General features: G+C 44.2%; 1 protein-coding gene across 1 annotated transcript; it reads left to right on the top strand.

Moving 5' to 3' along the window:
- The first annotated feature begins 2345 nt into the window (after positions 1-2345).
- prag1 (PEAK1 related, kinase-activating pseudokinase 1) lies at positions 2346-21243 on the top strand. The gene is made up of 6 exons (XM_076087138.1): positions 2346-2579; positions 6112-6456; positions 6562-8504; positions 15087-15229; positions 16480-17246; positions 18727-21243. The coding sequence occupies exons 2-6, from the start codon at positions 6187-6189 to the stop codon at positions 19882-19884; spliced, it is 4281 nt and encodes a 1426-aa protein (XP_075943253.1). The 5' UTR covers positions 2346-2579; positions 6112-6186; the 3' UTR covers positions 19885-21243.
- The last annotated feature ends 2732 nt before the right edge of the window (positions 21244-23975 follow it).

Below are 23975 nucleotides of genomic sequence, written 5' to 3'. Positions count from 1 at the left end.
AGGTTCCTTCCGTCTTTCATCTTTCATTTCAAACACCTGTTAAAAATGTTCAAATTTCACTTGAACTTTGAGTTGAGCTTCTTTTCTTTCTTTTTTTTTCAACAGAGGAGAATCTCAGAGAAGCATTGAGTTTCAAATGGGAAGTCTAATGTCTGCAGTGACTGACTAAAGAGTATTCTTCACAGGCAGGCCAAATGCAAACGAAGACCTTTTGGTGTTGTGACAGGATATCTTTTATGGGGCCTCCTGTGGTAATGGGAAGTGATATACAGAAACAGACAGAAACCTGAGCAGCACAATACCTGCTTTGTCAATTAGCCGAAAACACAGTAAGAGAGCAACACTCTTAACTTCTTCTTTTGGGTAAGATAATCTCTTGGCTCTCCTCCAACAGCATCTTCATGTTGCAGTGTAAAGAGCAGAGAGTGGTTGCCTCTATTCCAGTCTCTCTAAACTCATAGCTGTGTGCAGAATGCCAAAAAAACTGCTAATTCATCAGTGTGCATAGTGTAGCAGAGCCTTTAATGGCCAGATTAAAATTAAGTGGCTTCGACTCTCTTCATAATTCAAGAAAGTGCTGTGAATGAGGAGCAACTCCAAATGTTTTATGGGACAAGCTGTACACACGCTGACAACGTCAGCATCATGCTAGCAAAAGCAAGAACTGCACCAACGTGTGTGGCATGCACTACATGCAGACTAATGGCATCTACGTATAATTCATCCGTAATAATTTATAAATACTATGGCAAGTGGTTTGGTGGATATAGCATGTGAATCAAGGAGTAATCTAGCCAAAGAAATATATATTTTCCTCCCACTTTTTACCCTTTTCTCTAAATTGCCCTTGTGGTTTTCCTCCCTAATTTCTACTGGAGAAATTATGTGGGGGGGGGGGGGGGGGGGGGAGTCTTCCAACATTGCAGTGTCCATATGTGATTCCAATTCCCTGCTGTGCTCCTCTACTTTGGATGTTCCCACAACATCTCAGCACTAAAGTCTCAGCTTGTGATGGAAGATTTATCTCAGCGTGCAGAGACGCATCAATGTTAGAACCGGATATGCCACTTCCTGCATGCATTTAATGTACTATGACATAATAATTAGCAATTTGCAGGCCAAGTCAAAATAGCAGTGGTGTATAGATGGTTGCATATTTTTATTCGAAGCACAAGCTATTTGAATTATCCCATTAGGAGAATCGTTTCATCATCTGCACTGCCAAAAATAGATGCAATGCAACAGACTCCTAATCCTGTTGAGAGGATTTGTGACTCTACATTCAACAGGTGGTCTTGTAAAATATCTCACTTTTTCTGGGTCCAGTCTCTGTTGTGGCACTTATGCTGATTGTCTCAGCTCTGCTATAAATCCTCGCGTGAGGTTCAGGAAACAGGCGGGCTCTGTGTCCAATCGATTCGTGTACATGGATGTGTCCCTTCACAGGATGTAGACCAGTAAAGGGAAGTTGATTTGGGGGTTAACAGACATATAGTGTCTGCCATTATCCATCTCTTCAGGGCCTGTCTGTGTTGCCTCATTACATCACACTAAAGAAAACCAAAAGGAAATGTATGGAAAGAGCACACACAAGAGATCAGATTCTGGTTCTGTTTAAATGAGTCAAAAAGCCAACAGATAATACCTTGTTTCAGTGTTATTTCTCAAAAAGACATAAGAGGAGATGCTCAGCTCAGAGGTTAATCTCTATGGATAACCGCCTTCATCCAACACAGCGGCTGTGTTTGTCAGTCTGTGAGCTTTGCCTCTCCTTTTGCTGCCTTTAATGGAAACCAGCAGGGGCCCAGCATCGGCTCAGTAACAGCGGCAGTGTTGTTCTATCACGCTGTCACCCCAGACCATGATGAACAGAAGCAGGAGCAGTCCAGGGGGTAGCAGGAGAGAAGGGGCAGCAAAACCCAGGGAAGCTTCTACACATCCACCTTCCACATCAAAGGGCTTCTGATCAAGATGGATTGCTTGCAGAATAAACCTACACAGCCCAGTGGGTTTTTAACCCCCCCCCTAAGAAAAGTTTGAGAGACCTTGCATTCTTTGCCTCAGGTTGCAACTTACAATTTGTGTGTGTGTGTGTGTGTGTGTATGTCATTTATGGTATATATTTACACTGTATTGTGTAATTTCCTGCAAATCAAATGACAGCTGTGTTGTAAATAATAAAATAAAATCCTTATGACAGCTAATAGAACAGAAGCCTTAATGAGAATCTGTCAGAGTGGCCACTGACCAGACTGCATGGTTGATTTTGAGCTCCTCCCACCTCCTTGTGCTCTCTCCACGCTGCTGCAGAGGACTCCTGCTCCGCCTCAAACACTCCACCTCTGCACAGCGCAACAGCAGCAACAGCAGCAACAGCAGCAGCAGCAGCTCCAAGAGCCGAAACCAGCCTGCAGCAGCTCACGGTCTCCCGGGTCATTAACCTGTCGCTTGTGGGATACCTGAAGACAAGCGGATATCGGAACTAGAAGAGCATCAGTTGTGTTTTTTTGGAAGGGGGTCTGTTTTTTTTTTAAGGGGGGAAAGCGTTTGTGTTGCCAGGGAAGAGAAAGTCCAAGCAGGTAAGCAGCCAGTCAATAGGCACTAGATAACCTTGGCTACTTTGGCATGGTTATATTATAGCTTTTATTTGTATTCCTTTATACACCTATTTCGTTGGTATGTAGGTTGAGCCAAGATGTTCACATTAATGTATTGTATTAAAGCAGGTAATGAATACAGCCATCTTTTTTCGCCAGTTCACTCACTGCACGAGGGAGAACATAAAGGGTTTTTCTGCTACAATAACCTGCCGTAAACTGGATTCCGCTACAGGGGAGACAAGTGTTTAGCCAAATTATCATTCGTCAAATCTTAAAACGGAGGCTCAAACCAAGGCACGTGGGATGTGCTGTCTATGACGAATGCGTATTTACTAAACATGCTAGAAAAACAGTCAAACCTCAATGTGGAAGTTTTGAGATATCTGTCAAAAGTTCACAAGTTTTGGCGGAAATCCCTGCCGAGTACCGAGAAAACAGGTTGTGCCCCCCCCCCCCCCCCCCCCCCCCTCCCCTCCAATAAATGAATGGGCTGTGTGAGTGAGGCAGGCGTGACAAATGTCACTCTTGAAAGCATTTGTTTACAGCGGGTGACTAGACGCTGGTGTGACCTGGTTATCAGACCGTAATATGGACAATAGGTTGTCTAATTATTTGGATTATGAGTTCCTGGACTCTGTTATTCTGCAGGCATCTCATTCATTGACGTGTATGGGCTTTTTTTAATTTTTTTTGGCAAGGCACGGCAATTCAGTAAAAAGCCGTCAATAGGATAACGCGGTGAATTATGATACAGTAACCCTAGAATAACAACCATCAAATGACCTGACGTTATACTTCATTAAGGCTGGCCCATTGCGCGCGCGTTCGTGCTGGTGAGTTTAGGGGGGGGGTCAAATGTGTCTGCTGCTGGTGCCTGCAGAGGGATTCACATAAAGTCCAGTTTTACCAGCTGTTGAGTGTCTATAAGCCCTCTAACCTTTACCTTAATTGCTCCTCTTGATCACCCTATAGCTGGGCTATTTAAACTGTTGCCATCCAGTCTAACATTGCACCCTGCCTGCATTCCTCAGTGCATCACAGCCTGTTAAGCTCCGAGCAAATGCCTAGTTTTGTGTTTTCATGGGAAACTAACAACCCAATTTGGTTTTCAGACTATGAATATAATGATTAAAGTCCCTCAGAATAGGGTAGTAAATGAATGTGTTTTTGAGACATCTAGTGGCCATGCAACTGTGTGTGAGGGGTCATGGGTGCATGTGGCTTGTGTCTTCAAGGCTCTTAGTGTCGGTATTAGGTGACCACAAAAGCTATGAATTCCACATCAGATCAACATCTAACCACAATCATTTTTTCCTTGCACTCATCTTATTTTTTTCGAGCCCCGACTTGTAACATGCTCTTGAGATATTTTTCATAGTCTGAGTTCTTTACCGAAGGCAGGCCTTGAATTCTGTCATATGGCTGAACTTCTAGCGGTTATGCCCTGTGTTGTGTGCGTGTGTGTTTTTACAAGGGGAAGTGAGAAATATTGGACCTTGAGCTTGAGAAGGTGTGTGGAATGTAGACAGTGGGGTCTATCTCCGTTCAAACAAGCAGGGATGAACGTGTAAACAAGAGGTATAATAACCTAAACTGAGGTGTATTTCTGAGGGGAAAAAAATTGGAATTATAATGAAATTCCCACTTGTCCACTTCTGTTGTTTTCTTTGATTCCTTGCGGGGAAAATAGAACAACATAGATTAAATTGTCCCTGTCAGTTTAGTCTCAACTTAGTAAACACACACAGTGCTCCGTCTGTCTATTCTTTGTCATTGCCTGATCGTCACACGAAACCCCCTAGACATGTTCCTGATTGGCAGTCGGGCTGTTCTTGACAGCACCAGGACTAGTAGCCGAATGATCAGTCATCGCTTCGTATGACGCGCACAATGCCATAAGATGTAAGGCAAGGCTCTGTTTCCTCTGTTGTCGCAGGAACGGTTAAACAAACAGTGTGCTAGTGGGTGCTTTCCTGCCCAAACTGAGTCAGACAGAACAAAGAAAAATGTAAACATGCATTATCTTTACCAACAGGAAATCTCTTCATTAGACCGTTCACAGTCATAGATGGCAATGTTGTAATACTCAAGCCATGAATTACCAAATGTCAGAAGAAGTCTAAGCACTACTTATCATTTGTTCTGGTATTTTCTGTCAATAAACAAGTGTAGAAATCCAGAATCCCTGTGGCTTAAAGAATGCCAAAAATAACAGTCATACTTAAGCCACCAGTGTGCATTGGCCCTTTTCATTGTTTTAGGGGAGTTAGTGTTCATCCTCCTGCGTCCTCTATTTTTTTTAGGGATAATGAGTATAGATGGTGGGCTAATGTAGCCATGTATCATTGCAGCACCTTGTTGAGAGGCAATTAAAGCTGTGTAAAGAACATAAAGACGGGCACCCAGATGCAAGGCAACAAATGATGTCTCTGAAATGGTGTTGATCCTCTCACTGTCAACCCTGTTAAACAGGACACAGAAGAGAGAGAGGAAGGAGGTGTGTGTGTGGGTCAGTTTGTTTGTCCGAGAAGGAGGACACACATGTTGAGTGGGAGGTTTGTGTGTGTGTGTGGAAGGGGGATGGGAGGTTGTCGTGGGTGTGAGATTCACCCTGGTGAGACTTTAGACATTCCTGACATTCCGACCTTCGGGATGCTTGAGGCGCCTCCGTCGTCTTCTAGCATGTCGGGGGCTGCAGAGGACTCTGGAGGGCTTTTATGTCGCTAGGCTCACACCGGCAGGCCCTTTGGTTGAACAGAAACCACATACCCTCTAATTTAGGAGACCATGGGAACAAGTAGCACAGCACAAATCAGGTCTTCTTAAGTTACATCGGCGGAAGACACTTAAATCCTAACGGGGGTTTCATGATCCCTGAGACACTTGTCAGCCTGAACTTCCTCATCACTTTCTTTACGATTTCAAGAAAATGTCAAAGCTATTTCAACTTACTTTTTCTTGGTTCAGAAAATAATACACCTCGGCTGAAAAATAAAGGCAAAAAATTTTAAATTAATTAATCCAACTTTTTCTGTCCGATTCTAATACATCAACTCAGGGTCTATTGCAGATCTGATACCCACAGCTTTTTTTTAATCACATTTTTTTGGGGGCAAAAAACACTGAATTTTAATATGACAAAAGCAAATACACTTTATTTACTAGGTTGGTCATGTCACAGCCGAAACCCAATCTGCTTTATAAGGTGGCGTATCAGATTTGTGCATCCCCAGACAAAATGAGCAGACTCTCAACCAGTTTGATGCTCTGAAAATCTGAATAGTTTCTGTAAGTTACATGTGTGGAAGATGATGTGATGGGATGAAGTGGATTTTTAGACAGTTCTTATGTAATATAAGTAGTTTTACTGGGTAAAAAGACACGTGGGATTCTGATTCTGATACAATCTATGGCAAAAAAGTGATTAAATAAACATGACTTTATTCTTTTAACAATGTACCTCATTCTTCTCTCTCCTCTTCTTGTGATGTTGCAACCTTCTGTGGACCAGCCATGACGGTTCATCCGGTATCTGCCACATCACTCAACCGCCGCTTCTGACCAAATCTGATTTAGCAAACCAAAGATGTCAGCGTGCAGCGACTTTGCAGAACACGTGTGGAAACCCGGCTCTTGCAAGAACTGCTTCCACCCGCTTAGTGCACACCACAAGACTGTCGGCGGCCTGGATGGCAGTGGGCCAGCCGCTTGTTTGAAGAGCATCCTGGGAGGCGATGAAGAATCTGGATTAACATCGCCTTCACCCTACAGCAAGCCAACCATCGCTGTCAAACCCACTATGATGAGCCTTGACACCAACGAGTCGATGACTGACGTCAACATGAACATAGAGCAGGTGATTCTCTTAAATGTCTCTTTCCTGTAACATACCTTTGAGTTTATTACTGCCCCAGCATGATGTACCTGTTCATTAATGTGTGCTCATGTTTATGTGTGACAGGAGAACACAAAGAGCCCAGTTGAGCGTATGGGCTTGAAGAAACTCTTGGACCTGTCGTCTCTTTACATTGATAGTAACGGCTGCAACAAGGCCCATAGAGAGCCCGTTCTTCAAAGTCCTGAAACCAAGATGGACTACAACAACTGCTTCTCCCTGGCTTCCTTATCCCCAAACATCCTGCCTAAAGACTCCATGATCATTAGCAATATCTTCGTCACCCAGGAGGAGGGTAGAAGTTCTCAGAGTTTAAAGATGAACGCCAATGGAGACATCTGTAGGGAGCACAATACAACCACCACAAAAACCAAGAGCACTTATAATGGAATTAGTGTGACTGCCAGGGCAAATTGTCAGGAGTCCCATCTGGCTCCTGTGGAGATACCTTTTTCTGTGGATATCGTCACTTCCAGTCCTACTGCAGTTCATAGCAATGGTATCAGCTGTTGGAGTACTGCTGCTGTTACAACTAAGACATCCAGCACTTCTACTACTTTCCCCACCACAGCCTTGAGTGTGGACACCATTAGCCACAACCCTCCGCCATCCCTCCGCTCTCCTCCCGTCCTATCTGAGCAGACCAGACTATCGGACTCCTCTTGTTCTTACCGAAGTAGTACAGATTCACTTCCTGGGGCAGAGGGGTCCGGAGTAAGACAAGTTAAGTCAGGGAGCCCCCAAAGTCCAACGGCCATGGGTGGCTTACAGTCAGCTCCCAGCTCTCCTAATGAACAACAAGACTCAGAACCCATTTATGCACAGAGCACCAAGAAAAAGCACAGGTCACAAGGAAATGGGGTGCAATCCCATCTTGTGTCCCCAAACCAGACTAAGAACTCATTCAAGGGCTCTGAGCTGTCAGGAGAGAGTCAACGGGCCACCATCACAGTAATGGCCGCTCACACAGAGGAGAACAGGACTTTCTACCTGAGCAGTCCAGACTCAGCCATCAGCACCCAATGCCACTTCAGCCCCACAGCACGTAAAGACCCCAGCAGCCCGGCTTTCCGCTGGCCCAGTCCCAGCCACAGTGCATCCTCTTTGGTCCCAGAAGCCAGCCTTACACCAACTCTCCACCTCAAGCCTCAGTCCAGCCCACCCATTCCCCCGAAAAGGACCACCCGTTCCCCGAAACTGGGCGCCTCCAGCCTCTCACCGTCCTTCTCTTCTCCAGTCTCTCTTCCTGATCTCCCCAGACTGGGCACCTCCAGCCTCTCACCGTCCTTCTCTTCTCCAGTCCCTCTTCCTGATCTCCCCAGACTGGGCAACTCTAGCCTCTCACCGTCCTTCTCTTCTCCAGTCCCTCTTCCTGATCTCCCCAGACTGGGCAACTCTAGCCTCTCACCGTCCTTCTCTTCTCCAGTCCCTCTTCCTGATCTCCCCAGACTGGGCAACTCTAGCCTCTCACCGTCCATCTCTTCTCCCGTCCCGCTACCTGACCTCCCCATGCTTTTCCTCGTCTCTGCTAGAGAGGGCCACTTCAAGGTCCATACAGAGAACCACAGCGCAGTAGTGTCTGAACGCTGGCACAAGCCCCACCACCACAATTCTGGCTGGAACTGTCGCATAGAGGAAGAAGAGGAGGAGGATGAGAGAGAGCCGAAAGAGGGACAGAAGAAGAAGTTGGCTGCCAACCCGGGGACAACCTCCAGGGTGACAGGCTTGGTAAATGGTGCTGCTGTCTGGAAGGAGGCCATGGACTCGAAGGCCCACAGCAGCCCCCCTCCGATGACAGAGCCAGGCACGGCCCCCCCAGCTGCGCCCAACAATGGTGCCTGTCAGGGGGAGACTGAGGGCACCGGTGCAGAGGAAGAGGGCAAGCATAACGGGAGCATGCCGTCCAAGCAACCGTTGCATGGCGGCTCATCAGAGCTGCTGGCAGCAGGAAAGGGAGCTGCCAACAATGAGCCCAATCCACCGCCTCCCCCACCCAAGAAACTGCACAGGTAAGAATAACAGAGAACTTTTTGTCTGGCTTTTATACATTCAATTAGTAATCCTCATATAGGTTAGAACACTACCTACTGTATTTGGGTAGGACTATGTTTCAATCCCAGAAAAATATATGAAAATGTTATTAATCTTTTTCAGTCAATCACCTTGTCAGTCAAATGTCAGAAGTTATGACAAAATGCCAATTAGAAGTTAGCGGAGGTGTGAGGCCTAGACATTGTTGAATCAGTTTGACCAATCGACACAAATCATCAAGGTATTCAGTTTGCAATATGAAGTATTGAAAAGTAAGCGGTTTATGGTAATTACGTTTTTTGGAATCTCTGACCACTATATGACGAGTATTTTAGGACTTAGATGATGAAGCCTTTACTAATCTCACCATCGTCATTCAGCTTCATAAGTTAGTTTTTCTTCCAGATTCAGCAACAATTTTATATGCCTTTTTTTTTTTTTAAAACTTTCACATTAAATACACCAGCAATCTCAAGAAAGGGTTGGTCTTAAATATTGTTTATAATACGGCAGCTATGTAAAAGAAAAGGTCTAATAGAGGTTTAATTACACACTAATATACTGAACACTTGCTGTAAGATGAATGCTGTGCATGTATCAAACTTGAACTGCCCATTATAGCACATATTTGCATGCCTGTCCTTCAGTCTTACCTTGCATGAGAACTAATGGGACTGTAATTTAGCCATGGCACTAAATTCTATAATTCATCACTTTCAACATGCACTTAGTCTAAATGCATAACTGCATATGTGCTCTCAGATGGGACTGTATATGTATATAGCGTTAGTGCTGCTGATGGAATATAAGCTATACTATATTGCCTGTGTCTCTGCACATATATGCATCTTACTGCAGTCATCTGTGTAAACCTCACTGTGCCTTCCCCCTTTCACAGCACCATTATTCAGCCTTGAATCAGCCTCCATTCTTGCAGCTTGTGATCATTCAAACTGTTCCGGCACATTCCTCAATGCATGCCTTGTTCTATTCATGCCAGTAATGTGACTTATTCCAATTCTAATTGACACACAAATGGGTCTGTTAAATAGTCCCCTGCTCTGTCACGTTGCTGTCTATTTGTTTTGGCTGCAGCACAATAACTGTAAAAAAGATCATACAGGGACATAGCTGTCACTTGCTGCAGCTTTGGCCAAAAGAAATATCATATTTGCACTGTTTGCATGTGTATTTTCAATTCTTGATGTTCACGTCCTGGTTATTTTTAATGCTTAGTAACAATATTTAATTACATCACTTACAGGAAGTGCAGAATCGTGCATTTTCGCTTTTATTCAAGACCTGCACCATTGTGACCTACTCTACTCAGGGCCCCAAGCCTACATAGTCATTTATTAGCAGTACCATTTGCTTTAACCTGAGTCTGCATGAGGCTAAGAATACACTCCGCTGTCTGAGTCAGCTACACCGAAGCAGAAACAGAGAAGAGGCCTTGTGTTGTTTCAGTTATTAGAGCATCAAATGATCTCCTCAAAATACAATTTGCTCTGTCTGAGACGACATGACGAGGTGTAACACACGACTGTGACTTCCTCGGGACAAACGGATGTTCTGTCATCTTGAGCTGCTAGAGTCAGCAAAAGCTGAGTGGGATTGTTTTACTGTCAATAACACAGATTGCTGATCACATGTCAAGGGCCCTTATGTTTGTGGTAATAGTAGATAGGAAGGACCTATCTCTCCTGTTATGACATTGCCAACATACTACGCTGATAAAAATACACCTTGTTGTGACACATGTGGGAACACGCCTCGAGCCAGCCAGCGACAGTTGTGGCTTTCCATGTGTATACGTGGGTTTAGTGTATTTAATCAACAAGTGTGACCAAAGTGCTGCAGAGAACCAGAATCTAAATCTGCATACAGATTGTATTATTGAAGAATAAGATAATCTCGTGTGTGGAGTGAGTGGAAAATGGAATGGAACCCCGTGAAGCAGCATTTGGATATGCTTAATCATTTAAAAGCCACAGATGGTTGGAAAAGTCTGCCTCCCAGAGCCTTTGATCACAGTGGAAAACACCAAATGTCCACTCTTTCATCCCTCGGAACAGGTCAACCTACATTTGATGTGGTGGGTCAGCCTAAGAGGTGTGTTTGTGCATGTACCTAAATCATGCACGTGTGTGCAAGTACTTTTTAGAAGGCATGTCCACTCCACCGGTCATTGAAGGTTGCCAAAGGGAGGGGCTTCAGTGAACAGATTGTTGCCCCTGGCAACTCCCAAAGTGTCCCTGTCTGGAAGTCGGTTGCCATCGATAGAAGTAGAATTCATAGATCAGCCATGTGGATTCAAGTCCACTGAGTTTGACTTGGGTTTGAATTGCCTTTTGCTCTTTTTACTATCGTTCCAAGGCGTGCCGCCCCTCCCTCCACAGAGCCGTCCTGATCCCGTCTGTGCAGCAGAACAGATAGCATCTTGTTGCCGCCTGAAGTGAACCACTAGGTCAATGAGTGAATGCTATATATGAGATATGGGTGCTTACATTTTGCACATCTAATAGGTGCTGTTGCTTTTCCTGCTGAGAGGGACTTTAAATACACATATGACTCGTGTGGAGCCAGGGTTGTGTTACTACACATGGCGGGGCTTTAGAGAGCCGCCAGTCTGATCCAGGGGCAGTTTGTGCCGGCCAGCCCGACAAGGACCTTTGCCTGTGCAGCATGAGGTAGGCACCTTATGGCATCTTTTTTTCTCATCCTCAGTAGGTATTGACTTCGCATCTATCATTAGACTTGTGAAGAGAAGTGGTTACGTTTTTGTTCGCGCAGGAAAATTGACTCAGTTTGTATGCATTTCACGAAGAAACCCCCCCCCCCCCCCCCCCCCTCTCTTTCATCTCTTCAAATCCTTTTCTGCCTAAATTATGTTATTCTTTGAGTCCATACTGTTGGTAAGACTAAAATATTTGTAAGATGAAGACGGTTGAAGTGAAACTGATACAGAACAAAGTGTGTTACTTAATGTGATGTGGGGCAAATAAATGAAAGTGCCTTGTACCTCGTTAAAGGTTTTTTTTGGGGGAGTTTTTCCTGTACCGATGTGAAGGTCCCGGGTTAGAGGATGTCGCATGTGTGCAGATTGTAAAGCCCTCTGAGACAAATTTGTGATTTGTGATTTTGGGCTAGACAAAATAAATGAAAGTGTCTCGTACTGAATAAGGGAAAGAGATAGCTGACAGTGGAGAAGATAACAAGGCAAGGCTGGAGCCGTTTGCAAAAGATAAAAGGATTGGTGTTAACCATTAATGGATCTGTGTTTCAAAGACATAGTTTATACGGCTATACAGCCACGGTAACTATCCTACAATCATGGGAAAGAAAGCGTGCATCTCATTGTTCGCTGCAGTGGGTTGTTACACAGAGGTTGCAAATTAACACAAAAACACATGCACGATATAATGCAATCCAAAATAGCAGCAATGCAATAAACAACACCTTTTGTCAGTTTGTATGACGATGATGATAAGAATATGAAATACAGTTCAATCAGTTCCTCTCTGTCTCAACAACAACTCAACATTGTAAGCTTCTTAAAGGTTGTGTATGTTGCATGACTGTTGTAGGGGATTGGTTTACATTGTACAGGTGTTAATGATACCGCCTACACCCGGGTACGTTCTGAGTTTGCCTGCTTTCATACCTGACTCCACCTCATTTTAACAAAACCCTGAATTGCGTATCAACATGAATGTGTTGGTTGTTTTGTAGGTTTACAGTTTTTATCCCCATCGCTCTTAATGCTGTATAACCATCTTAGATTTTGACTTTCACGAAAAGATTATTGTCTCGACATAAAATAGCCCTGGAGAGAGAACGTGTGGATGTAATGACATACAGTACTTTGTCATCATTTTATATATTTACAACGGAGAAGGCCCTAAATAAGAGTCAGGAAGTGAAACCGGTCGTGTGAACCACAACAACACTGCAGCTTAGTTTGGGTCTCATTTTACACCGTCGCACTGCTATCTGTAGCTAGTTAGTTGTAACCCCAATCCGATCCCTTTTTAAAAACTCCCCCAGATCCCTTCACACAGCTTTATTAATACCACACACACACACACATGTCGGGATAGCATGTGTGCCAACAGATCCTGTGTGTTAGTAACCCAGATTTAAAATGTAAACAAATCAAGCTACAGTGAATGTCGTTGCTGGGCTGATTGCAGAACGTGTGACGGGTTCACTGCGGCGATCACGATGGCTCACGTAGACTTTGTTTTTGCAAAGGAAGTGATTAAATCTATTCTGAGGAAATGAGCAATTAAGACGTTTATTAATAGACGTTTAGAATAAAACATTCCAAGTAGAGTGGGAAAATCATTTTGATACTGTCTCCATCGTGATTAGTCAATTAGTCCGTCAACGGAAAATGAATTGCAAATATTATGGTAATCGATTCATTAATTCCTTGTCTGACATTACAATAAAGAGAATATATTTGGGTTTTAAATCGTTAATCAGGCAAAAACATTTAGGTTATTTGAAGATTTCATCTTATGCTGGCTGATGGGCATTCTTCACTCTTTTCTGACCAAACAAGAATACAATCATCAGATTATATAAAGAAAATAATTGCCCCTAAATGCTTGTATATTCTTACACGCAGTCCTAATCCGCTCCAAGGTCTTTTTCGCATGCCCTTGCTCAGAAGGCTCATTCATCCGTGCACATCCTCCCACAGGACATAAGCAATGACATTCTTTCACCGAAGGAAAATCTCATGTTTTGGATACAAATCTGAAGAGATCTGGAGTGAGACATGCACAGGCGCACACATGCACATAGTTCCAGCACCCATTGCAATTTCTCCTCTGCCTCAGCGTTTCCACTGCCTTTCATCGCCGTTCCTTTGTCTGTAAAATGATAGTGGATCCTTTAGCTAACTGCCCACGGAGAATACCTAACCCTCTGCCCCCCCCCCCCCCCCCCCCCTGTGTTCCCCTCCTTTTCTCCTCCTCAGCTGTTTGTTTCGCTGATTTATGGTGGAATTGAAGTTGGGGGGCCAGCAGATAAATGGATAGAGGAGTAATTTTTGCGATGAAAGAGAGATAAAGGGATGGGATGAGACCCTGCTTCCCTGAGCCATTAGCGCGTATAATGAGACAAGTGAATGGCTGTCACTCAGCCTAATTGGTCACCTTGATTAGGAAGTCTGCTCATGCACAGGTTTCATTGGTATTATAAGTGGCTATCATGCTGGTCAGGCAAACTGAACAAGAAGAATGCAAAGCTTCTTTCTAGCAAGTAAAAAGAAATCACGCAAAGTTGTGTAACTTTTGAAAGTAGAAATAACACAATCTTTCTTACAAATGAAAAATTGCATTCATAAGCGTAAAAACACACCCGTACTCAATTCAATACACTTATAGGTTTTGCTGCCACAGCTTTTTAAATGTTTTTGTGGTACACTATGCACTTATCTAAAGTCTGTAGTAGAGAGATGACAGGAAACAAAGGGAGAGAGGGATGGGAAATGGCATGCAATAGAGGTCCACCAAGGCCACCCATAGGCCATCAGAGCACCCTGCAGCATTACTTGGTCTTGTATAGGGGTGTAACAGTTACAGCTTTCACAATACACCACAGTAACTTTCCAATTTTGACTATCATTAAAACCGTGATTACGTTTGATTACCGACAGTGTATTTTGAGAGAGAGAGAGAGAGAGAGAGAGAGAGAGCATTCAGCATAACTTGCAGCAGTTTTTTTTTCACGCATTCTTATGCCTTATTAAAACCTGGCACCTACATTACTCACAATGAAACTCAAGAGCTGACAATTTGGTTGGGTGTGTTGGGCTGGTGTAGATATTCTTAGGAGCGGGCTACATAAATCGGTTCAGCTCACTTCTTTCTATCTCAACACCCCCAGATTTTCTTTTCATTTTCAAACACTTGAGACAATTCATCAGCAATCAAAACGATATATACAACTTTTTTAATTGATGCAGGAATACTCCCCAAGACCTGTGAGCAGACTTCGATGTATAAAATTGTTGTAGTTCCCTTTTTAAAGCAACAGATTCCAGGGTATCTTGGGAAATGCACCAATATCCTGCAATTGCCACTTGTAGCCACATTGTCCGGTGTCACAAAAGTCACGGTCTCACTTTAGGGCCATATATGACGACTGAGATATAGTACTTACTTACTTAGTACTTACTTATAGTTTACCGTTTGTTTGTTGCAGTTGGTAATCAACACAAAATCAAGAAGTGTGCCTCTTGAATTAGGAAGTGAAACTAGTCCTGGTGGTAGTTGTTCGTCATTTAAAAAGAGGCAGTGTGCACTGCATAGTGCAAATAAGAAAACATCAAGGGGAAGTGGAGTAGTTCCACATTTTTGAACAGATGCACAAAAAGAAAAGGTTGTATTTCAGCGGAACACCTGCAGACTGAACTACCAGTGGACGCTACACTTGGCGAGGTGGATGTTTGGCAATGATGTCAGCAATGCGGACACGGAAAATGCATGTTTGTATCTTGTTCGTGCCATCTTATTTACTTGCCCTGTTTCTGCTGTTTTCTCCGTCAGAGTGTGTGGTAAGATGAGTGGCAGCAACATGGAGCTGGATCGCTGCAGCCAACACGGGTCAGCAGACAGCCCTACTTCATCTCTTCGGGGCTTGGGCTCCAGCCTATCCACTGCTTCCACTGACAACCTGACTGGGGACACTGGTAAGTAACACTCACACATATTTCATTCATGCTCCAATAGAAACGTGCACTTGGAGTCCGAGGACCACACATGTCTGATACAGTATCTGATAAAGCAAATAATTGTAGTTCATTGAGCAAGTTAGGTGCTTCTTCCACAGCTTTTACAGACGTGTCCTTTGGTTTGTTTGCCTGCATGTCAACTGTCTTGCTGTTCAGACGCTGTATCACAATGTTCGACCATGAAGATGCCCTTTGTCACAGTGAAAATGTGCAACAACAATGAAAAGAGGAAAGGGAGCGTTGCAGGGTTGAACTTCAGCAAGCAGCCTGTCAGCTTATCTCTTCTCTTCCTCTTTTGTGACGTACACTCATAGTTTGTTTTGACACGGGGTTCATTTTCCTGACGTGAGTTCCAGATTTCTGCAATCAAGTGACTCAGAATGAGTGGCACGAGTCCTTGGTTTTGAAATTATTGTCAACCTTCACATATCCTCTGTGGCACAGACACTTGTAATTGCTGTAACTTCCTGGGCAATGTTGTTTGAAGAGATAATTATGGGCTCTGATAACGAGGGAAAAAGGGCTTGGCTACATCCTACAGAGTACTTTTCTTTTTTTCTTTCCTTTACAGTCTTCTCCCTCTGTGAAAGCAGTTATTGAAGACCGCACCACACAATTATCTCGGTATCTGTCTCCTCTAGTGTAATGTCAAGTTCTTACTTTAAGTCTTTAATTAACAAATGGATCGTAATTGGATGGAAGATGTTTTGAGTGTCAGCTTGAACCCTGGATTGTGGAAATTTCCAGCTGTTTTGAGGCAAAGAAGGTATGTGTTGGTGCTCAGGCTGAGCAGCAGGCAGTGACAGAAGACGTGTAGTAAATAAATCAAGTTCACAGCCGTCGCCCAGGAATATGAGAGTCTGTGAGTACTGTGAGGTTACAGGGACTTCACTCACAAGCTCACTGAGAAGTGAAGGATATATTGTGTCACTGAATGGTCATTGGTCTCTATCTGTATGTCTTTATGTGTGCATATTTTCTAAATCTGTTTTGATTAAGCTGTAGAAAATATTTTGTTACCTTCGAACAGGGCCAGGCGAGTTGTTACCGTCTGTTTCTTTGTCTTTATGCTATGCTTTGTGAAGCTAAGATATCTGATTGCTGGTTGTAGCTTCATATTTGGCGTACAGACATGTATCAATCTTCTCATCTGCGCTTACTTTCATTGTAAGCAGACTTGCTGATGTCATTTCTTTTTCTCTTCTTAGGTTATCGGGATGCTACACGGATGTCTTGTTCTTCTCCATTTTCCAGAAGTCCAGTGGCCTCGGCTCCAGGATCTCCGCACCCGCCCTCCTTTACCACCTTAAGTAACCAGCCACCTCCACTCCCGGAGAAAAAAATGGTCAACCGCACCGTGTCAGCTCCCGATAGCGCCAACGGAAGACCCTTTGTCCGAGCCTACCCACGACTCCCGTTCACTGGCTCGGAGAGCAACGTGTGTCGACCTGCTGATGTCAGCTCCCGCTCCAGTTTACCGTCCAGCCCTGTTGACCCACGCCCCATGTTCTCTTCCAACGAGTGTCTGGAGCGTTGCCATGCCCCGCTAAGCCGACCCTCGAAGTCCCGGACACTGGATGAGCCGCTGAAGACTCACGGGCGTCTGGGTGTCCACTGCCGAAGCAGCGTCACCTGCTCCTCTTCCCCGCAACTCAGCGTGCCCTTCTCGTCCTCAGAACCGGGTTCTACGCCGAATTTGGGCTCTAGCCTGCAGCTCCAGACCCTTCTGAGTAACATAGACAGTAGGGAAGGAGTGTACTCCAAACTGGGAGGCCTGTACGCTGAGTCTCTGCGCCGCTTGGCTCTAAAATGTGAGGATCACTTCACGCGCTCCCAGAGGAACCCACTTAGGTTTGAGGAGAGCAACTGGTCTCTGTTCAGGCTCACCTCCAACAAGCCAAGCTGCAACTCAGGAGATGCTGTGTACTACTCTGCTGCCTGCGCCTCAGACCCCAGCAACTCCTACGCTGTAAAGGTAATCCCTAAATACTAAGCCTAAAGTATTTTATATAGGGCATTTGTGAAATATGCGTTTGGTATAACCATGTTCACTTCCAGAACACCTTATTGTTATAATCCTTAATATTTTGGTCCTGATTCATTTGGGTGTAAACTTTGGTTATTGGGAGCAAATGCAGTGTTATACTGCAGGTCCCAGAATTCTGAGGGGAGCAAACACTCTTTGAGTTGCTTCTTTACTGGAAATACAACAATATTATCTATTTACAGCACATCCAAATTAACCTTTTTAGTTTGAAGTAAGATATCGCTCAATTATTAGTCCTTTTCCATCGTGCCACGGACAACCGTGAGTAGTATTAAGTGTTTTTGTAATGTACAGATCGGGTTTATTCTGTCCGCTCAGAGAGGTTGTTGTCAAAAGACCAACTCTCAGCCCACTCAAGATCATCTTTACTGTTGTTTAAGGAATCATTTGCTCAGTGGGTGAGTGTTGTAAATTGATATTTTAAGCAGGGATTTGACAGTTTTAGGACAGGAGGAAGAGATTAAAACTGGGCGGTGGTCTTGTTTGTTCTTAGACTACAGATGGGATGTTCCCACCACAGCACAAACCTTCAGGGCATGTAGTGTAAACAACTAGGAAGAAGGGTGTGGATTCACACACTCGCTAACCTTTGTCCCAAAGTCATTAGTGTTGTACAAAGCAGCAGCTGTTTGTACAGTATGTGTTGTGCCACAGCGTGGGTTGCCCACAGTCTTGCTTAATATCTCTAGGCCCAATTAATCTTCACATTCCAGGCAGGATTTACAGTCAGACAAACCCTCGCTTCTGTTGTTAAGGCCAGCACACACACACCCAATGCACACCATGTAGAATGAGCCCATTCAGCACAAAGACAGATGATCATGTTATAAACTGAATTCAGCATTGAATGGGGTTAGACGGAAGTGTAGTAAGTGTTTGTGTAACTTCATTAATTGTTGTTTGATGTGCTTACCGGTGTTTTGCTGACTGAAAGATTCAACTCCAAGAAAGTGGATTTGTGTCCAGTTAATCACTAAGAAGAGCTTATAATAATACATCTGACCCCAACACACACTGAGATTTGTAACATGTGCAGGTCTGTTTCCGAATTCAGATTTTAGTGTTGGGGAATTTTCCCACAGCTTGCAAGAGAATGAAAGACACTGAAGTGACGTGGTAGTTTACTTAAAACACAAGTTCAGCTTTTCTAATCTTTTCAGTTGAGGATTGGGTTTAAATCTGCATCATAGACATTGGTTTCACTTGAATGAGAGCAGGGACTGAATTGACGTTGACCTTGGAACCTCACTAACAAGAATTCCTTTCTTATGTTTCTTGGCTCCACTCCCTTCCCGTCTCTGTGTGGGGAATCCCCCCCCCCCCCCCCCCCCTTCCTTCCCTTTCTTCTCTTTCTTCTCCTTTTCTTAATCCTTTCCTCCCACTGATCTTTGTGTTTATACCTCTCCAGATCTCCAAGAGTCCATCCATGGAGGCCAAACAGGGCCATCTCTACGGTCTTTCAGTGCAGCAGAGCATGCCTCCCCACTTCAACGTCCAGCAGGACTGCGGACACTTTCTCGCTTGCGTCCCCCAGAGTATGCTGCCTTCTGACGAAGTCTCTCTGCCCAATACCCCTGCATCATCGCTGCCTCAGCCCTCCATGTCTGCGCCCGTTCAACAGGTAGAACGAGAGCGAGTGGTGGTTATCACCTCTGAGATCCCTCGGCAGACGGCAGCTGACTTTGTACGGGAGTGGGCTGCGTTCCATAAAACTCAGCCAGAAGTCTACGAGCGCCGTGTATGTTTCCTCCTCCTGCAGCTCTGCCACGGCCTGGAGCACTTGAAGGAGCACGGGGTCACGCATCGCGACATCTGCCTCGAAAACCTGCTGTTGGTGCCTCACCTACGCAGGCCCTCCAAGTTCCCCCAACAAACCTCCGCCGACAATGGCACCAGTAACAGTTCAAGTGGTGACAGTCAGCGACACCTTCCCCGGCTCCTCATCAGCAACTTTGCTAAGGCCAAGCGTCGCTCCCCCGAAGACGCTGCCTCAACCAGTGTGGACCCTCGCATCAAACGTGACCACGCCAGATTGGCGCCCGAGATCCTCTCAGCAGCCCAGTACCGTAAATTTGACGAGTTCCAGACAGGCATCTTGATCTACGAGCTCCTCCACCAAGCCAACCCATTTGAAGTGAGTCCAGCTCTGAAGGAACAGGACTACCGCTGTGAAGAGTTGCCACCGATCCCTTCCGTCTCCCTGTACTCTGCCGGCCTCCAGAGGCTGGCCCAGCTCCTGCTTCAACCTGACCCCATCAAACGCATTCATATCCAGGAGGCCAAGCGCATACTGCAGAGCCTGCTCTGGGGCCCCAGGAAGGACCTGATGGAGCAGCAGCGGGAGAGGCATGCACAGGGGGTCGGCTTTGTTGACGGAGCCCGGCACGAGGGCCTCCTGAACTGGCTGGATGTGAAAAGGGCCCTGCTGATGATGAAGTTCGCAGAGCGTTCACTGGAACCCGAGAGGAACGCGGAGCTGGAGGACTGGTTGTGCTGTCAGTACTTTTCCTCGGCTCACCCTCTGTCTCTCTGCCATACCGCTGAGCTGCTCTACTCGCTAAAGTGACGGCTTCCTTTCGGGTTAAACATGTGTGTGAGTGGAGCTGAAGTTATGCGTGAATGAGTGAACGAGAGCGACCAATCATTTCAGTTAAGTTATGTGTCTAGACACTATGGATGGGAGATACTGTGAACCTAAACCCACCTGTTTGCGCTACTGCTGCTTGCATGAGAGCCGTGCATCAACCTAACCGTCCACTCTCTACCTTTTACACAAACAGCATCGTGCTACAGACTGTCGACTTAGCAAATAAGTGACCTGTGAACATTCAGCTGTTTTTAAAATGTTCTTGCGACAGTCACAGCTCTATGGACAAACTAATGAAAAGATTAACTTAGCGACTGGAAACGCTTTGTGCCAGTGATGCGTCCATCTGCAAAAAAGGAAGCATATGAAGAGTATTCGTAACCCTATAATACACTTACCAAAGTTCCATGTATGACACTCTATTGTGTGTATTTATTAAATATCAATTATGACATTTTACCCACTGAGAGCCGGCTAATAATTCATAACCGTATTCTGTTAGCTTTGAACATAATGCTGCGTCGTATCTACGTAACTGTGCAGCTAACTTTGAGTTTTAATAGAAATATGAGGTTACTAGCAGACTTACACTGTTGCACCTTTTCCGTCATGTTTATTCATGTATTCACACACAGTCCTTGTTAGACAGCATTGCATAATAAAGACTTAGTATGAATTTATCATAAGCCGTACTGTCTAACAACTCAATATTAATTGGATCGACAAAACAAGTGGCAACGTTAGAAATAGCTTCTACTGAATGGATGCCCGGTTTTTCCCTACGCTTTTAGTATATATTTAAATGTTTTTACATTTGTAACAGTGCCTTTTGTTCTTTGTATGTTACAGTGACACAGAAGTCAAATGTAAATATTACTGATCATTCGTCCTTTGTGAAACTGGCCTTTCACCGAATGTTCTAGAAACACCTTTGTACAGTAATTTGTATATGATATTAGGAGGAAAATGAGCCCGAGCTGGTCTTAATATGAGCAGGAGTTACAAAATATTTATGATACAATTTGCTATCCTGTAGTAGTCACTGGAATTTCTCTGTTTATTTTAATATGTGGATTATCGAGGCTTGTTTTGTTTTTTTTGCCTCTTGTAAACTTCAAGTTCATGAGTATTTTATCTCCAACAAAGGAATTCTTAATAAAGTCAAGAATTTAACAGCCTGCACCAGGTTTTCGTCCATGACTGACTGATGTTTCTAATGTTGCAGAGAAGAAAAGCATGGCCAGATCTCACCACTATACATTGTTGATTTTTATTATGTTGTGTGTGCCTCACCTATTTGCAACTCTCAATAAACTGTGCATATATTTTCTCACAGTATTAGCTGGTGTTTGGGTCTTTTTTGGATGCGTTCCCTTTATGGATTGGGCCACTAAGGGCTATAGTTGTTATGTTAGCATTACCAGCTGCCTCTGCTGTTAAACTAATGAATGCAGGCAAGAGATTTCAATTTTTAGACATAAATTCCTTGGATATGAAAATTTATGTATTCTATTTGCTGTCTTAATAACTAGAGATTAACAGGAAATGAGGGCTTGATTGGATACAATTCCATACAAAGTAACGTATTCTTTATGTTTCTTGTCATACAATATTTTCCAACGTAGAATTCGCTTTTGCTCCAAAGTACGTTATGCAAGGCAGCACTGTGTCTCTTTTGAAATTTGTGAATAAACATAAACTACAATTCTACTTCTTTGTGCGAGGATTAAAGCAATTTAGGCAATTTTCAAACTGAAAGAAATATAAACGGGAACAAAAGTAACAGAAGAGGAATAAACTCTAGTCAGCTGAAAGAGAAGCGTTTGCTGTTGTAGGGGAGACATAGAGCGCATTGCACGGATCAACACAACAGGTTGTACGTGTAGTTGCATCTCAATTTTGAGTTTGGAGCCTCAGGCCAAAACTAGACCCCAGACTTCCAATCCCTCCCCCAGTGTTACCCCCCCACCCACCCCCACCCATGTAGCTTTCTGCTTCACATCACTCCTTCAAAACCACTGGCTGCTCCCTTGTCATAGGTGGAACTATGTTGCTATGGTGTTTTGACCAATGGAATGGCATTTCCAGGAACGCAGTCAGTCTCTGTCTCCCTCTTTCTCTCAAACACACACACACACACACACACACACTCACACACACACTCACCGAGTGAAGCAGCCTGTTGAGCAAGAATCCAAATAGCCCCCTGGTAACAACAGCAAGGCTCCCTCCTTTGTTTGTCCAGTGAACACCGGTCAGGAGGATGAATACTTGATTTGATCAAATATGCATCCCAGCACACCGGCTTCAGCAGAGGATCTAAGAAGACAAAAACAAACAAACACAACATACCAAAACTCCCCACTACTAGAGAATGAATATGGTGTAAATGCTACTGCTGTGGGACATAGAGGACAGTTAAACTTACCGGTTATTGCTGCCTTACCTCCTTGCCATTGCTCCTTAATCCCAGAGATGGATGGCCAACCATAGACAAAGATATACAATGTAAAGACATCTTAAGTACACAAACGTAATGACAGTGCCCCCACCCCACCATAAAGTCACTACTTTGCATCCAGCCATAATTAACTAGTAAATATCATGACTATTACATCTTTCTATACCATCTGTGAATACTACCATCTCCCGCTATTGCATCTATCCAAAAAGTGCACTTTAAATGACTGTGAATGGACATATTTAACCTGTACGTATCTATTCACCCCGCTACCAGTTTGGATATTGTTGGCTGGCTCAAAGTTACCAGCCAGGCCATTTCCATTCACATAATTAAAAGCACAGCTAGTGGCTGATTTGACAGTAACCCCGGAGTGCTCCTGCTCCGTCAGTTCAACAGAACCATTAGAGTGTGCTCACTTAACACTGGGGAGTATGACCAAATGAAGGTCAATGGAGATGTAGGGCAGCTAGCATTGTCCTCTGTCTGTCTCCTGGCTCTTCTGGTTCCATGTTTGACCTCGTAGCCTGTTGGTTCCTGCTCAATGCTGTTTGCAACAATTTTCCCACTCAGGTGAAGCACTTACTTTTGCGGCATGACCTGCAACAGCATGCTTCACTCCTTGGCTTCTACTGTATGTTTAGACTGTGGGTGGGTTAGTCCCTTTACCACAAAACATAAGCTCGAAATCTGAAGCCATGGCAAAGGATATTTTGACATGTCACAATAAAGAAAAAATCAATAATGGCTGAATTCCATTTAGCTGCTTTAGTTTCAGTCTCGGTATTGTGCATGTTGGCTCACTGGTGCACTTAAATACCACAGAGCCATAGAGTGCTTCAGGGATGACGCATTTGTGTAGACCAACCCTGGAAGTTAGCATCGCGCGGATCCCCTTGACAAAAAGCCAATGGGATTTTTCCATTGGCTTTTTGATTATTGCCGAAAACAAGCTCTGTGGCAAACACAAGTTTATGATACTTGCACAATAATCTTCACAATTGAGCACCACTTTCATGATTATTAAAGCGTAAATTGGCAAAACTAAGAAGCTAACGTCAGGTAATAAATAAACTACACCACGGTTACATGAGCGTGGGTTTTACGACTTATTCCTGCAGCATTCTATTGTTAATGTTATGAGTAACACCTCTTATTTACATGCAAGTTAAAATTTGTGCCACGTTCCACATTGATTCACAGGTGTTCCAGGGGCACCACAGGGTCTTATCTTACCAATCCAGGAGCACTGGAGGGCTCGATAGCGGCTAATCAGGGACAGAGGACTTGATGGTTTGCACTTCCTGACCTCTGTATGTCCTTTTTAAATCAGTCCATGAATGTATTCTGTCCCACTTGCACTCTCTTACCATGCTGCTTTTGTGACTCTGCAGCAATAAGGTCCATTAATCTTTAATAAAACAGAAGGCAGCCTTACCACTAGTAGAAGTAGTTGTCTAATCAATAACCCATGGTGGAAGTGGAACACTGTAGACAGCCAAGCTTCATTGAGGCCTGTTGTTTTAGTGTTTGAAGGGTGCCGGCATGTCTCAGTTATTTTTTTTATGTCTCTAAAATAAACATTACACGCCAGAACATTTCAATATAT

This window comes from Anarhichas minor, unplaced genomic scaffold (assembly GCF_050575085.1).
Source record: "Anarhichas minor isolate MPS153535 unplaced genomic scaffold, ASM5057508v1 ptg000002l, whole genome shotgun sequence".
In the NCBI taxonomy this organism is placed as follows: Eukaryota; Metazoa; Chordata; class Actinopteri; order Perciformes; family Anarhichadidae; genus Anarhichas; species Anarhichas minor.
Note: the sequence above shows the minus strand (reverse complement) of the source record. Positions and strands in the feature narration are given on the sequence as shown.

Coding starts and splice junctions, on each gene's coding strand:
- prag1 (XM_076087138.1), top strand. CDS start 6,187: ATGTCAGCGTGCAGCGACTTTGCAGAACACGTGTGGAAACCCGGCTCT. Junction 8,505..15,086: donor CCACCCAAGAAACTGCACAG/GTAAGAATAACA, acceptor TTTCTCCGTCAG/AGTGTGTGGTAAGATGAGTG. Junction 17,247..18,726: donor GCAACTCCTACGCTGTAAAG/GTAATCCCTAAA, acceptor ATACCTCTCCAG/ATCTCCAAGAGTCCATCCAT.